This window comes from Hibiscus syriacus, unplaced genomic scaffold (genome assembly GCF_006381635.1).
Source record: "Hibiscus syriacus cultivar Baekdansim isolate YM2019G1 unplaced genomic scaffold, ASM638163v2 tig00112501_pilon, whole genome shotgun sequence".
Classification (NCBI taxonomy): domain Eukaryota; kingdom Viridiplantae; phylum Streptophyta; class Magnoliopsida; order Malvales; family Malvaceae; genus Hibiscus; species Hibiscus syriacus.
In genome coordinates, this window is record NW_024063348.1 from 319,790 (window position 1) to 336,371 (window position 16,582).

The window sequence follows — 16,582 nt, forward strand, 5'->3', positions numbered from 1 at the left end:
AATTTTTTTTATAATTTTACTTTTTATTATTAAAAAATCATTATTGATAAAATTTTTAAAAATATTTTAAAACCTTTATTTAATAATTAATTGACCGTCTAATTCAGTTGGTAGAGCGTAAGACTCTTAATTTTATGATTGTGGGATCGAGTCCCACAGTAGGCAATTCATAATTGCCGGAGGTCTTCTACGGAAGTCACTTTCAACCTAGCGTTGGGGGCCAGCCTACTACCCTACCTCCCTCTTACTCTATTATATATGAGAATAGGGCCAACTAATTTTTTATTTAAGTAACTTTTTAAATAAAAAAAAATCTAATCTGCAAAATTAAATTTTGACAAATTTACAGTATAAACTTCTTAAAATATCAAGATTAAGAATATTTTAAAGAGACGATAAAAGCAAAGTTAAAAGGTGGGTTTTGATACATTTCAATAATGACAATTTGACAATATCATCGACAAACATATTACATTCACGGGATATCTGAATGATATCAGATTCATACACATTCTCGTAGTTGATGAATAACCCAAACGAGGAAGAAAAGACTTAGAGAAGAGTCGACTTCTTCAATGAACTTCACCGCAGTTAAAAAATCTGTTTGAATTTAAATCTTCTCAAGTAAGTCCATAGCATCATACAGTGAACAATCTCCGCAATTCAGGTTGTAGGATATAGGTGATGCCAACTGTTCTATGATATCCGCGGGTGAGAGCAGTCGCTACTCTTAAAATTTTTAAAATTTTATATATTTTATTATAAATTCATTATTCCAAACATAAAATATTGTGTCCGTCCTTTAATATCCTAGTAGCCATCTACCTTTATGATTTCAGATGATACCACCGATGAAGAATAATAATTTAAAATAATTAAAATTAAAATTTTAAAAAATAATAAATTTAATGGGAGAATAATGTTTTTTAATAAGACCCCTCAATTTTCTTTTTTACCATGAGCCGGCTCAATTATTAGACCATAGGAAACATCATTTAATTTAACGTTGAAAAATATCTTGACCGTCTACAACCTCTATATAATGGAATCTAAGTTCAAGTACGTTCCACAGCAGTTCTAAACTTACAATATATCCAGAAAGTTAGCATTCCTGTAACTTAATTCCCAATGGCACCAACACCCCAATCCGCCGAAGAAGAGCAGCGCCGATCAGCTAACTATCATCCCACTATTTGGGATCCCACTGCCATCAAATCCTTCACTACTCCATACACTGTAAGTGATTGGCGTTCCAATTCTTCATTTATCTGTTCGAATTTGAATCATGTTGAATTTATTGAACTCAATCGATAATCAAACTTTAATTAATCCATATATGTTTTTACTTTTAGTATGAACTCTATGGTACGCAATTGGAGGATCTGAAACAAAAAGTTGGAAAATTGCTTGGCTCGACGAAAGGCATAGCTTCCTTGTTAAAGCTAATTGATTCGTTGAAGAGGCTTGGAGTGGCCTACCATTTTCAGCAACAGATTCAACAGGCTTTGGATCAACTGAATGTAGATCAAAATCTTGTCTCCTACGATCTTTCCACAGTTGCAGTGCGTTTTCGACTCCTACGAGAGAATGGTTATCCCGTTACTGCAGGTCGTTACTTAGTTTTTCTTTTATTTTATTAGCCTATGAAGAATATGCACGAAAGTGTTCGAATTTTGAACACAGATTCGATATGACCAAAATATGAATCAAATTATTACGGTGAAATTGGACAGATGTGTTGGCTAAATTCAAAGGTGGAGATGGGAAGTTCATGAGTGGAGACGTTGAGGAGCTTTTGAGCTTGAACGAAGCTTCATTCATGGCAATACAAGGCGAAGAAATCCTGGAAGAAGCCAAATGTTTTAGCAATCAAAGTCTCAAGATTTTACTAGGAAAAATGGAGGAAGTTAAGGCTAAGCAAATTGTACGGTCATTGGAAGTTCCACTTCATTGGAGGATGGAAAGGGTCGAAGCACGAAACTTCATTGACTCCTACGCCATGGATGATTCAAAGAGCTCAGTTTTGCTCGACCTTGCTAAGTTAAACTACAATCTTGTCCAATCAGCTTACCAGCAAGAACTGAAACAACTTGCAGAGTAACAACATTTACTTAATCTATGCTTTTCAACATCGATTTTAGTTTTGGATAAAAGTTTATAATTCATGAAAACAGGTGGTGGAGGGAATTGAACTTCAAGGAGAAGCTTAGTTTCAGCCGAGACCGTTTGATGGAAATATATTTCTGGGCTACTGGTTTGAGCTTCGAGCCCCAATATGCGAAATGCAGGATCTGCTTCACTAAATATGCATGCCTAGCAACCGTAGTCGATGACATCTACGACATTTACGGATCACTCGACGAACTCGAACGTTTCACCAAAGCTGTCACAGGGTACTAACATTCTTTCAGTTATAATTATTCAATTGGTTCACTAAATTTGCATCCCCTGATTAATTGGTTTCACAATAGGTGGGATGTGAAGGCCGTCCAAGAACTACCAGAGTACATGAGAGTAATGTTCTCGGCCATGTCGGACTTCACTAATGAATTAGCCCAACAGACCATGAATGACCATGGCCTGGACGTTCTGCCATACATCAAAGAACAGGTAACACGGAGAACCCGAGAGTCAACGTTTCGTAGATTCGACTGTTAATTAATTTGATGCAACTGATATGTTTGTTTATTTCTGCGAGTTGCAGTGGGCTATACTCTGCAGAGCACATATCACAGAAGCCAGATGGTTTTACGGAGGTCAAACTCCAACTTTTAATGAATATATAGAAAATGGATGGGTTTCAATTGGAAGTCTTGGAGGGTTGGTTCTTCTTTGTTTTGTGGAGGTAGACTCCATTGCTGATCGGTTTCCGAATTGTCTCGAGGATTATTCCCAGTTGTTTTACTGGTCATCTCTCGTTACTCGACTCAGCGATGATCTTGGTACTTCCAAGGTAACATATATATTGTTCTTCGACACTTGATTTTGCAGACCATCACTGCAAAATGTGATGTTTTTCTTTTGATTTTGAAGGCGGAGATGGAAAGAGGGGACATACCGAAGGCGGTGCAGAGTTACATGATCGAAAAAGGAGTATCGGAAGAAGAAGCAAGAGATCACGTAAAAGAACTGATAAGCTATGCGTGGAAGAAGATGAATGAAGAAGTTGTGGATAATTGTTTCCCTCAAGTGATGGTGAATTTAGCTAAGAACATGGCTCGAACTGCGCAATGCATGTACCAGCATGGCGATGGAGTTGGGACATCAACCGGTGTCACTAAAGATTGTATTGTTTCATCTATTCTTAAGCCTATTCCATTTTAGATTACAAATAATGTGCGTGTGTTTTCGATTTCAATATTTGGTTTAATGCAAAAAAATGGACGTGTTGAATAAAGAGTTTGGGATTCAATATTCTGTCTTGAACAAAAGTAATTGATTTTGTTTTAATTAGTTATTGAACATATTTAATTTAACTTAATTTAATTTTTATACATTTAATTTTAAAAAAATACAAATTATAAAATAACAATAATAAATTCAATTAACTTAAAATTTTCATTACATATGAATCCAACTCGAATATTCATCCTTTTCCGTTTCGTTAAACTGTATAAAAGTCAAACGTGCTCATAAAACTACTGTCAGCCTTGTCGGGTGTAGCCTCTTTATTTTGACAACGCAAATTGATGTAATGGAGTCATGGTTTTGATGTGACTTAAATAAGATATAATTTTCCCTAGATTTATGTACACAACATACTCATATCATGTTGTATTATAAAATTTTTAAGACATTATCATTTTATGTTATAAAAATCTTACATGTTCTAATAGCATTTGTTTCAAATTTTATTTTAAATATTCCCATATCATGGGTAAGCATAGTCCCCCCCTCCATTTATTATTGTTGTTCTCTTACTATTTGATAGGGGCATGAAGTCAATCATCAATACCAGGCAGATGCAAGTAGGACTAAGGTTGGGCAAGTGTTTAACTTAAATTCAAATTTCATTCGATTGTGTTAATTTTAAGATTTTATTTATGTATATTTTAAATAAAATTTGGAGGTCTCCTACGGAAGTTGCTCTCAACCTGGTGTTGGGGGCAGCCTACTATCTTACCTCCCCCTTACCCCATACATATGGGAAAAAAGGGACATCCATTTAAATAAAAGTTTACAAGAAACATATATAATAATATACAGTTGTCTATCCTCAAAAATCTACTGCCGTCAAACATGAATCCAAACCAAAGGAGTTCAAAGTCAGAGACAGAGACATGTAAGTCGTGGTCTTAGATTACGTCGGAAAGGATAAACTTTCTGTTTAATAAAGCAATAATGTATGGCCCACGAGTATCTGTCTAAACCCTAGACATGCACATGGACATGCACGTCCAAATTGGAACAATTTTAAGAGGACATACTCTATAGATTTGAATGTATATTTTGCTTTTCATTGTAATGTCATTATTTTTCTCAATCATGCTTATCCAATATATTTATTGAACCATGACTAAATCCAACAGATCTAAACATTTCGTTATCAGATATTATTGTTTCTAATTAAGAAAAGGGGACTAATCAACCTGTATTAAACTTTCTAAAACCTGATGATCAATGTGCAATCTAATATCAACAGCTCAGATTGAGGGGAGACGCGAATTTACCCATCACCGTCAGTGAGAATCTGATGAACGAGTCGGAACTGTAGGACCAGCCACTCTAGAAGCTATTGCTTTCGTGCTATACATCCCAACGATCCTTCCGGGAATTGAATTCCCATCGCCGGTCACTCATACTACCATACATATCAGTGAATTTCCTAAGGCATTCTCTTCTTATTTTGTAATGCCCGTTTGTGTCTCGGCTGATTGCTGCACTTGAAAGTTTTGATGTATCTATTACCCAAGCAAGCCTCACATATTCAACTGTTTTATGCAAGCTTGCATTCGCATACAAGAAGTTCATGAGCACGTCCTCACAGTTAAAATAGGCGTCGACCACTTCTCTTCCCAGCTTAGCTTGCTCACTCCAATACCGTTGGAAGGCTACTTGACTATCGATGAAAGCAGCCCCTCTAAGAATCATATTATAATAACCCTTATTTCATATTTCTCACCGCTATACTCTAATTGGTTCCCGTCGACATACCGTGGGTAGAATCCTACAATCCTATCAGGATGTTGCCGCCACAACATAAATCCACGCTCAATAACATCTTTATATCTTCATCAAGCTCAAGAACCGCACGAGTCTCAATCAACGCGCGGGTCAATCTTGAATCGATTATTGAGGGAGTTCTGACCCTCAACTCTGATCCGAACAGGTACTGCTGAGTCGAGATCACTCAACTTAGGAGGTATCCCTTTGTTCTAGACCACAACGATTTCTTTTACCGAAGCAAACCTTGAATAATGGTTCACAAACATTTTCAAATTCCAGAGACGAGCATCATAAGACATTGTTAATAATGTAAACTGCGAAAGCTGACCCTTCCATGAATATGGTCCACTGCCTCCGTAAATGAAGGTAACACCTGTGCAAGAAAGCACAACTCCTAAAGCAAATACCAGGGCTAGAACTGATCTTCGAGCACAAGTGTTCGGTTTTATCCAGCTTAGCAGATATGAAGGTGCTCGATTTAAGCGGCTGACAATCCGTCTCTGTTTCGAGGAAACTACATTTGCTCTTTCCCAAGCAATAAGAGAATCACTTCTCTTTCTCGAGTAATCTGAACACCAGTTAAGGGGGATAATGCAGTTCACTGCTCCTACTAGGACACCTAACAACAGAATGAGGCCAGCAACTGCTGCAACTGAAGCACAGCCAAGAAGTAAACGATGTCGAGATGATGATACCGGGCACCATTCCAGGCATTCCGACCCTTACTGTACTCTTCAAAGGGAAACGGAACTTCAACATTTCCTTGTAATCAACTAGAACTTCGACCTTGAAAATCCACACACGTCGTCCATATGTTTCTCCGCAGTCCTGACCAATCCGATAAAGATTTCCATTATACCTAAATGGTCGTCCCCCTTTAAGAGCCCCAAAACTACTGTAAGTATTATAAATAGGGTTCTTCTTGTGTAGTTCCCAAGGACCAAGGGGTGAGCTGCTATACGAAATTTCCAACTGTCGGTTCGTTGTTCCGAAATAGCAGTGTTCTGAGCCAAAAAGCCAGTACTCTCCATCATGATCGATAAAATGGATCAACAAAGGGCTTCTTCATGATGATCCTATCCAATTCCCACTCTAAGGGAAAATTGGTTACTCGGTACAGACGAAGTTCTAATTTCTGACTGATTTCGGGCATCATGTATACCTGTAGTCACGGGCAAAACAACAGACAATTCTGCCAATAAACGAGATAACGTACGGAGTAAACAATATGACTATCATCAATATGATGGTACTTAATTATCCAAAAAAAAACAATATGATGGTACTTGATTACTATGAGAAACAGTGACATTTTAACTGGCCAATCCTAGAAACTAGAAAGATTGGTGTTCAAAAATTTTATGTTATTTGGACTTGAGGGTGAATTTTGGATGCTTGTATGGTACGACATGGGCATGTACAAAAATAATTTTAAAATGGAGGATCATTCCCTCATACCATATCTGAATCTGTCGTGTTCGGGTTTGTGTCAACTAATTAGGCATGCTAGCGATTTCACGAGCCTATATGTTCATGTTCAACACTACTTTGGCCATGTCGTATTAGATTGCACCAGTTATGTTCCATCTTGTTTTCCAATATTATGAAATCATAGGGTTGTTAAAGTTGTTGATATTAAGCAACAATTTCATGTAAATCAAACCTAATGTAGATGGTAAAAAAGAAAACAAACGAAAGATATCGATAGTCTTACTTGGCCATGATAATTGAAGACATATGGGTATGAGAGATGCCATTCCTCATCCAAGGCAATGCCCAGTTGTTGCCATGTTGCTCCTTTATCGACACTTTTTGCAACCCCGATATCCCCTTGCATGGTGTACGGGTTCTTCGTTTCTTAAAATAGGTAAAAGATATCTCCCTGGACCATGATGCATTTCAAGCAAACATGAGAATAGATTTCAGAAACAAACAAAAATTAACATATAACGTAAACTTTAAAACACAGAACATTCACCGGAAAAAATCAGGTCTAAATACGTAGTGAATGAAGCAAAAGACTTACACTCCCTCAATCTTGTTTATTTATTATCAGTATAAAAAGATGCATGACACAAAACTAGATATTGGGTGTGCATGTCCAACTTCCTTCCAAACCCCCCAAAGTACCTCAAATATATAGAAAAAAGGTTCAACACATTCATATCAGACTCATACCCATGCCCGCATAATATAGAATTCATTTGAAAATAACTAAATTACAGTCTAATTTAACACCTTAGCAATCTAGTCCATTTCCATAAAAAATATTAGTGGTATAAACCTAATAAAAAAATAAATTAGAAAACAAATAAGATAGTCTGGTAATATAGTTTAATCACAACAATGCTTTAAAGGACCCGATTTGCACCATATCTAGGTACCTCCTGCAATTCGTTGGTCAATAAGAGATGAGCTTAGTTCATTTTATTCTAAATGTAACAATAGTTCATGGAAGTCAATTTCCTTGTTCCATCTAAGTGCAGTAAACCCAAGAATCATACGAGTGGAACTTTGTCGGCAATCAACTCTTCCATTACAACTTTTTAGAATTCGTAAAAACAATGTGGAAGAAGTGGGGAGAGCAAGAACTATGTCATATGACTCACATCGTCTCTTGATTTCAAACAAACCATGCCACAAGTCAAGGCGAGATTCACTAGCTCTTTACTCAAAATCCTCTACCTTTATTCTTGATTTAGGCCTGATTCTCTCATTCACATTATCTCCCAGAGAAAAACTGTCAATATGCTTGAGAATCAAGCTCGAGTCTTCCCAAGCCAATCTCTATTCAGATAGCTTACCAGTTCAAACAAAACAAAAAAGGAGTAATGTTGTAAGTGTCGACTCAAAAGTGTATTCTAGCTACTTTTGTAATTTGTTACTAATCGACATGGAATAATTATAAAATAATGGAACAGAGCCGGTAAAATGGGACTTTTAATTCAACTCTGTAATGTTACCTTGAGCAGCTTCAATGCTAACAGAAAGCAGCAATTCTCAACCAAAACAGCAGCATGAGCCCTACGATTCCTCGAGAGACTTTTCTATTGCATTGACATATCTAGCCAACACAAAATCTATATATTCACAAATCCAGTTGATTTTCCTGTGTATTTCATTGTCAATAGAGAGCTTAACCGATAAGCTAAAAAGGATCGGTATCTGGAAAGTCAATTATTCTGCTTTGCACCCCATGTCTTATATAGTTCATCCTACTTCAACAACATAAAGTTGAAGACAATAAATCCCAAATGACATATTTGGTCAAAGATCTGAAGATATAAACAAAGGAAATTTTCTTCTGCTGATTTGAGCTAATATATATAAACTTCTAACCCTTCAATGATAGTTAACTTTAGTCATCTAGACGGTGGAGAAGGATATCCAACACGTGGTAACGTAATTGGATTTTTACTCTCTAAAACAAAAACAAGATAAAATTCTTGAATAAGGAAGAAAAACCCTTAAAAGACTTTTGAACAAAAAATTATTTATTAATTGTTGGATTTATGAAGATTAAATAAGAAGAGTGATTATTCATGAGCTTCAAAATCTTAAAAAACCAAGTCTTTTATTTGAGTAATTAGTTTGCTTGAATAATAAGCAATTCGAATATACTATAAAAACAAATAGAATCATCCCTAAATAAAATAAATGATAAAATATATTACCTAAAATACATAATGAATAGGCCTTGATTGAATTTAATCATTACTAAAATAATGAAAATTGATAATAATTTAAAAATATTATATTAAACTCATATTTAATTTTATGTTTGTGTTTTCTTCACTAAAACAGACTTTTTTTGAATTTTCGATGTCTAATTGAGTTATTTCAAGATGTATTTTCAAAATAACTTACATTCGATCCTTTTATTAGAAAACATCTCGACTCATAGATGACTGTCATGAAATTGGTCGCAAGTCCGATGATATTTCAACTTTCAAAAACAACTTCAATCTTTTATCCAAATTAAATTGTTTTACCTCTTATGTGCTATTCTCAAGATGAGTTTGTGAATATTGATTAAGGAGTGGATCATAGTTAATCTTAGTCGGCCTAAATACTATGTACAGAACCGGAATGAATAGGATGTTTTTTATTTGGTGTTATATGTTGGCATTTGTGGGCAACAACAAAATCAAATAGTTTTCGAGAACCGCAAACTGATGCATGAGGGAGGGTGATAGAACGTAGCTTGCGGTTGTAGGAAGAAATGATTTGTGTTGGGAGAATCAAGAACTTGGCTGCTCCCATAACTGCTTGTAAAAGACATGGCAGAAGTGTATGGTTGTGTCCGTCGGCGGCATGGATTGAGATAAACATTGACGGGACAGGTCGTTGCTCCGATGCTGCTGCTGCAATTGCTTCCTCAACAGGAGATTGGGGCCATAGCAGCGTAGTTTTGCGAGAGATCGGGCCGATGCTACAATGGCAGTGGCGTGTTAACTTACAACCGGAGATTAACATGCTTTCAATTGAATTTAGGCCGAATGCTTAGCGTATCTAAACTTGAACATTACATTGAAAAGTAAAAGAAACAAAATGAATACAAGGATAGAAAAAGAAGAAATTAGTATGTAAAAGTGAAATAGGCAGCAAGCATGGAAGCAAGAGGAACAGAAATATTATCATCTATTAAGTTAGAAATTGGAAGAGATTCAACCACAGTTGCCGCTAGAGAAACTAAAGCAATCCTATGCATTGCATATCCCCAATCCAATTCGAAGTATCCAAGAGCTGAATACGAGTACACCATCCTACATTCATTCACCAACACATCAGAAAAATTAAGAATATAAAGATTAAATAAGAATATAAAGACTAAATTCATGTACAGACGTAATATTTTATGTTAGGGGTAAACTTATAAAATTTTAAAGAGTAACGAACATATAAAATTTTAGGGAACGAAAATAAATTATTAGTCAAAAAATACACTGAAAAAATCTCAAATATAAGAAAATTTGAAAATTTTATGGACGATTGCCGAACCCTTCCCCTCGATCCATCCCAGACTAAATTGTAGGAAATGTTTGGAACTCACCCAGTAGAAATGAAGAATCCGGCAACAAACATGGAAATGCTGCCAACCCAACTCTTATTTTGATTATAAGGAATCTTGGACGACCCAAATTTTCTTCCCATTATATCTGCAAAACCTGTAAAATCCACGCCTACATATTATATGCTTATACAAAATCAATAATTTATATCATAACGAGTTTATGTTTAATTTATGTTTTTATTTATATTTTGATTATTTTCCATGCAAGAGGAAATTGTATACCATCTCCGCCGCACATCATTCCCAAGGAGATGACACCAACCGGAGATTCACGCCAAAACAACAGAGCACATAACATCAACATCACCACATAATATAAAGGCCCTCTAAGCAACTCCCTGCATTTATAAAAAAGAAATCCAAAAATCATTAACCGATTATATTAACTTATTTGATATGTTACTCAACAAATTAATATGAACACGAAATGGGTATATGATTTCTTTTAAAATTGTGTCAATATTATATATCACACTAAAAATATAAAGATTAAATCTTTAATTTAAACATAATTGAAGGATCAACATATAATCTAACTAAAGTGAGAAATAAAACATGCTATCTAAGATAAATAACACTACAAAATACATATATTTGGTTGTGTTAAAAATTACATAAAAATATTAACATTAAAAACTTTATATTAACTTAATATAAATAGGATACGAATACATCATTTTCTAAAACAAATATTTATGATAAATTGCATAAACCATTGCATTACATACAAAATAACATGTTAAAATCCATATAAAACAAATTATCTTTTATAAAAAAAATATTATACGTAAATTTATAAAACTAAGTATACGATACAAAAATGAGATGAGAAGCATTATTTTGTATAGAATATTATTTTGCATGTGTTTTTAGACTGATGAATTTTAAACTCGAGAAAATAACTTTAATGACCGAAAATGCCTTATAATATACGATTTTAACCATTTTTTTTTTTGATTTGCGAAAATAACCAACAAATTCACAACTCGAACTCTAGTTTCGCAACACAGTTTCCAAAATCGCAACGCGGTTATCAAATTCGCAACGCGGTTATCAAATTCGCAACGCGATTCTCCAAAATCGCAACGCGTTGCGAAAATAAAAGCGCTTTGTGAATTTGACTTCTGTGTTGCGTTTGACTTCTGTGTTGTGAATTACAAATTCGCGTTACGATTTACATATTCGCGTTGCGAATTTGAAAATCGCGTTGCGAATTTGGAAACTGATTTGCGAAATTGGAGTTTGCGTTAAAATTTGTTGGTCATTTTCGCAAATCCAAAAAAATAGTTAAAATAGTATATTATAAGACATTTTCGGTCACTAAAATTATTTTCTCTTTTAAACTCGAGTATATCATAAGGACCAAAACTACAATTTTACCAAAATAAGCATACAAAAATAGTGAAATAGAATTTTGGAAAATGACAGTGTGAATGGATTGAAACTATAGAATGCTTTGGGAATTGGGACAACTTCCGGTGTTGTCGCATAGAATATAGATGGGATGTAAATGAAAATAATAATTTCTTGTATGTATCGGAAAAACATAATATTTTTCCTCAATTATTTATTTTCCTTTTATTTTCGTACTTACCAAATATAATGTAAATGAAAAGCTAATCTCTATCTACTTATTTTTTTTAATGATATTCACTAAATTATACTTAATATGAATCAGAAAAATTACTTGGGATTTCCTTCTCGAGTTACAGATTTGATCAAGCTTTGATCATCAGCCAAAGAGAGACCATGAATTACAAGCCTTAAGCAATTCACAAGTGGAACCAGAGATGCAAAGTAACGAGCTTCAATGGTGTTGCTATTTTTCAAAATAAATAAGAATCAGCTACAATAATAATCAATTTAATTAACAGAATGGATTTTTTCACAAAAATAGATAGATAAATATTTTTCCAGCATAGAAAAAAAATACTAAAATTTACCTGAATATTGGCCACGAAATGGCAAAAAGTAATCCAGATACTATATGCACCAATTTTCTACTTAAACTCTGTTAAAATAATTAACCCCCAAAAATACGAAAAAATGAATTAAAGCTTTTGATAAAGTGGAAAATATATTTTAACAGAGGGAAAAAGGAAACCTGTTGAATGAGTTCTTTTCGGGTGAGAGTATCGAAGGTGAAAATGAGAGCATAAGCGCCAGCGAAGACAGCGGCGGAAGCAGCGATGTCTTGGAAGATAGAGGCGGTGGTTGAGAGTGCTGTGGCGCGTTGGGGAACGCGATAGAGAATATGAAAACGGGACTTGGTAGGGGAGTGAGGAGAGAGAAACAGAAAATGGGGATGAGAAAGAGGAAAAGGATGAGAAAATGCGGCGGAATATACATAGCGGCTTAAGATTGGATTAGTGAAGGATAATGAAAGACTCATCGTAACAGAGGAGGAGGAGAAATAAAAAGAAGAAATGGGACTCTCGACTTGATATCTTCTTTGAGATCTTCATTCCCCCCCCCCCCTTTTAATTAGTTTAACAAAGTGAGTGTTATTTTTATAATCTATATAAAATAATTTTCTTTAAACAAAACTTATTAATAAATAATGATTTTTATTTATTTTATTTGTCATTATAATAAGATTATATTAGTCGTTGTTTTTTATTAAGTTAAATAGATTATAAAATAATATATGTTTAAAATATTTTCAATCATTTGTCAATGAATGTTTAATTACCTTTCTAAGAGTTGGAGCTCAAACTCATGGTCTCCAAGAACATAACGATTTCTTTAATCACTGAGGTAAGTTAATCAGTGTTATTTTTTTTATCTACTTCATCTCTAAATCTAATTATAAATATGTAGTTAATGTTTAAGTTTGAAAACATCACATATATTAATTTAAAATTTTAATTCTAACAATTAATGACATGTAAAAGCTAGAAGTTGAGTACTGTATATGATTTATAATATCAGATTCCAACAAGGACTGACAAATTTAGCTGAATTTGGCAGTGCTTTTGCCTTTTAAAACGAAACAATCTGAAACTACAACGTTTCACATAAGTTACAAAACAGTTTCAACCTTTACACTTCCCCATTCGGCTTTTCTATATTACGATGGTGAAATGGAATTTTGCAGTGAAATTGCCAATTTAGAATTATTAAGAGAGCTCTAGTAAGTTTTAATGTAAAGTTCAAAGGACGTCATCAAATATATAGTAAATAAAATTGTATTTGATCTGAAAAAAACATTTATTTATATTAAGTTATTTTACTTTAGATTTTATTTTTATTTTCTCTTTAAATTCAATTAATATGATTTGAAATTTAAAATTTAAAAAAAATCAACAATATAAATTAAATAAGATCAATATTTATCAAAGTCCGAATAATTTATACATCTCTATTTTAAACTTGAGAAAGATAAACTCTAATTTTAACTTATGAGCGAAAACCTGATTACAAGTAATAATAATAAAATAATTTTAAAATTTAATTATAATATATTAATAAAAAAATTAATATGCTTTAAGCTTTTACTACTATCAACCAACTTAGACTAACAAAAGATATCAGTATAATCTTAATCGACATTAAATCCCGATTCAATTTCTGTCTTTCTCTCTCTCTATATATAAAAAAAACTAATATTTTATGAATAATGATTTGGGTTTATGGGTGGCCCGAACTGAGACTGAGCTAGGGCCTAGGTGATTAATTTATTGGGCAGCAGCCCACTTTACCTTTTTATCATATTATTGATAATCTGATGTTCCGTTTCTATTTTTGTGCGTATAAGATTGTCTTTGACTTATTCTACCCAAATATCATAAGATGGTCTTCCCGTAGTTTGGTCAATTTTTTTTCGTTTGGCATATATATATGTTATTTAAACAAATTCAAAGTTTCTCTTTTTATGAAAATTAATTTTAAAAAAGAAAAATTTTTATTCTTTAAATATATAATTTCTTTTTTTTTGGAGAAACCAATTAAATTATTTTTCTAATTTTTTGACTTTAAGGATAGAACAGTTTCTACTTTTAAATGAACATTTTCTTTAAAAAAAAAGTTCTTTTACAATTTTTTAAATCTCTTTTTTCTATTATTTATATTGAAAGTATTATGTTTCTGTCACGTAATACTTTTCTACGTAGTCGTATCATCGTTGATCGACGAGATTAGTTAATAGGCGATGATGATAATAACTAATAACAACTTTAAATACTAAACTGAATTAATTTTCTTAAAATATTAAAGTGATATTTTTATATAACTCTGGGTGAACTACAAAAATGGTCCTCTGATTATAAGATATTATTTTCTTGAGTCTCTCAATTATTAAAAGTTACAAAATGGTCCTCGACGATTAAAACTTAAAAAATTATCACCCGACTATTCTTTATGTTTAAAATGCATCCTTTTTTTTAAAAAAAGTTAACGATCTTCTGAGTTGGAAGTTAACATGCTGACTGAGATATGATAGTCGTTTGAGATTATGAGATCATATTTTAGCATATCTCAATCAGCAAGTTAACGTTTAGTTTAGACTATCGTTAATTTTTTAACGAAAAATGAAGAGTTTAAAACATAATGAATAGTCAATTGACCAATTTTGCAACTTTTAATAGTCGAGAGACTCAACAATATAACTCTCTATAGTTGGAGGATTATTTTGTAATTTTTAATAGTCAAAGGACTCAACAAAATAATACTCTATAGTTAGGGGATTTGTGTGTACTTTACCCTATAATTTTAGGGCTAAATGGATATTAATGAGGCCATATGATTCTGTCAATTGTCCGAAACAAGCTGCCAATAATCTCCACAAAATTCTTCACTTCCGTTGCCAGCCTACCAATCTAATACACCGCTTTCATTATAACCAGCATTGTCTTGTACATTTCTTCAAATAAAATGTTTTCATACTTAATGTATAAATAAAATATTTTTTTATTAAGTAATCTCGGTAATTAACAAAATATATTATTCTTTCTTAAAGTTTTAAATTTAAATAATTATGTCTGCAAGATATGTGTGCGTTGTCATTTGTTAAAATAAATTATTAACAAATATCGCCTTATAATCAAACTATTAAAGAAAACTATTTTACATCATTTTTAATTTGTTAATTTTAATAATTTTTTCACTGTGTAAAGTAAAATATATTATTTTAATTAAATTTATTTTTTCTGTAAATTTAAAATAATTAAATATGAAAATAATTTATATTTATATTTAAATCTAAATTTAAATATATTTATGAAAACAATAATCTGAATTTAAAGAATGACTTATTCCCATTTTGTTCATTTGCAAGGCATAAGAAGATATTGCCTTTGTAACTGGACTTGTTAACAAAATAAAAAAAATGTTTAATTAAAAAATAAGTACTTGAATTGTATTTTTTTTATTAAAGTCTTTTTTTAGTTAAAATAGGCGTTTAATATGTATTTTTTGTTATCATTTAAGGTACTAAAAAAAATTATTCTGTTATCAATCATCCTATTAACAATCGTTAAAGAAAATCTATTAACCGACGATTGCTTAATACAATATATTACTTTTTTTATTAATATTATTTTAAAATACTAATTTTTTAAATTTTTATAAAAAAAAACCTACAATTTTTTTAATTTCTCAACTTCAAATCCCCTAAAAATCATATGTCAAATAGTGAGTGCACGACCGGAGATTAAGGTGACTCAGTATTGGTTCGGGCGACAATGTAGTCTCAAAAACTACAACAAACATATGATGGTTGGGTGAAGAAAAAAATGATTTTGTGCGATGGGATTTTGGGACAACATGTGATTTTTATGCTACAACGTGCAACGACAAGAGGGACAACTGACCGAAAACCATCCTGATTAACTATGCATACTCCCTTAATTTCCAGTTTCTATAAAACTTAAAAGGATAACTGAAGTGCTTCAATTATATTCAATTTAATAGAATTAATTAATTATAATATTTATCCAAATATATTTTATGTGTAGTTACAAATAATTATATACAAATTCAGTTATTGTATTACCTTTTTTACTATATATTATTATATTAAAAGACATGCAAAAGGAAGTGAAAAAAATCAATAGACTAATTATTGTGTTTGAATTATTAATTTTAATATTAAAATTTTCTTCTTGAGTCCACTCCGTCCAAAGGCATGAATCGTGTTGTGAGAATATTATTTGGATTTTTTTTAATTTCTACCAAGATTTTGTTATCGTTATCTTATTTGAACCCTCACAAATCGTATAAGATTTTATCATCTTTATGCTTATCATTACAGATTCAAATTCATGTCATAATACATACATCGATTAGTATTTATATACGTATAATACATTAATATGTGCTTTTTGACACGAGATTCAAATTTCT

The 16,582-nt window shown here is 32.4% G+C and overlaps 2 protein-coding genes and 1 pseudogene across 2 annotated transcripts; 1 reads left to right on the forward strand and 2 right to left on the reverse strand.

Annotated features, from left to right (window-relative positions):
* Positions 1-1,070: 1,070 nt before the first annotated feature.
* On the forward strand, positions 1,071-3,416 carry LOC120180774 (probable terpene synthase 9). The gene is made up of 7 exons (XM_039186073.1): positions 1,071-1,236; positions 1,353-1,608; positions 1,734-2,097; positions 2,175-2,393; positions 2,472-2,610; positions 2,705-2,953; positions 3,034-3,416. The coding sequence occupies exons 1-7, from the start codon at positions 1,129-1,131 to the stop codon at positions 3,322-3,324; spliced, it is 1,626 nt and encodes a 541-aa protein (XP_039042004.1). The 5' UTR covers positions 1,071-1,128; the 3' UTR covers positions 3,325-3,416.
* A 1,220-nt stretch (positions 3,417-4,636) lies between these two features.
* On the reverse strand, positions 4,637-7,703 carry LOC120180750 (annotated as a pseudogene).
* A 2,001-nt stretch (positions 7,704-9,704) lies between these two features.
* LOC120180799 (phytol kinase 1, chloroplastic-like) lies at positions 9,705-12,647 on the reverse strand. The gene is made up of 6 exons (XM_039186094.1): positions 12,345-12,647; positions 12,184-12,251; positions 11,928-12,059; positions 10,463-10,578; positions 10,220-10,334; positions 9,705-9,932 (listed from the first exon to the last, which is right to left on the reverse strand). Exons 1-6 carry the CDS (start codon positions 12,630-12,632, stop codon positions 9,746-9,748), a joined length of 906 nt encoding a protein of 301 aa, XP_039042025.1. The 5' UTR covers positions 12,633-12,647; the 3' UTR covers positions 9,705-9,745.
* Between the last annotated feature and the right edge of the window lie 3,935 nt (positions 12,648-16,582).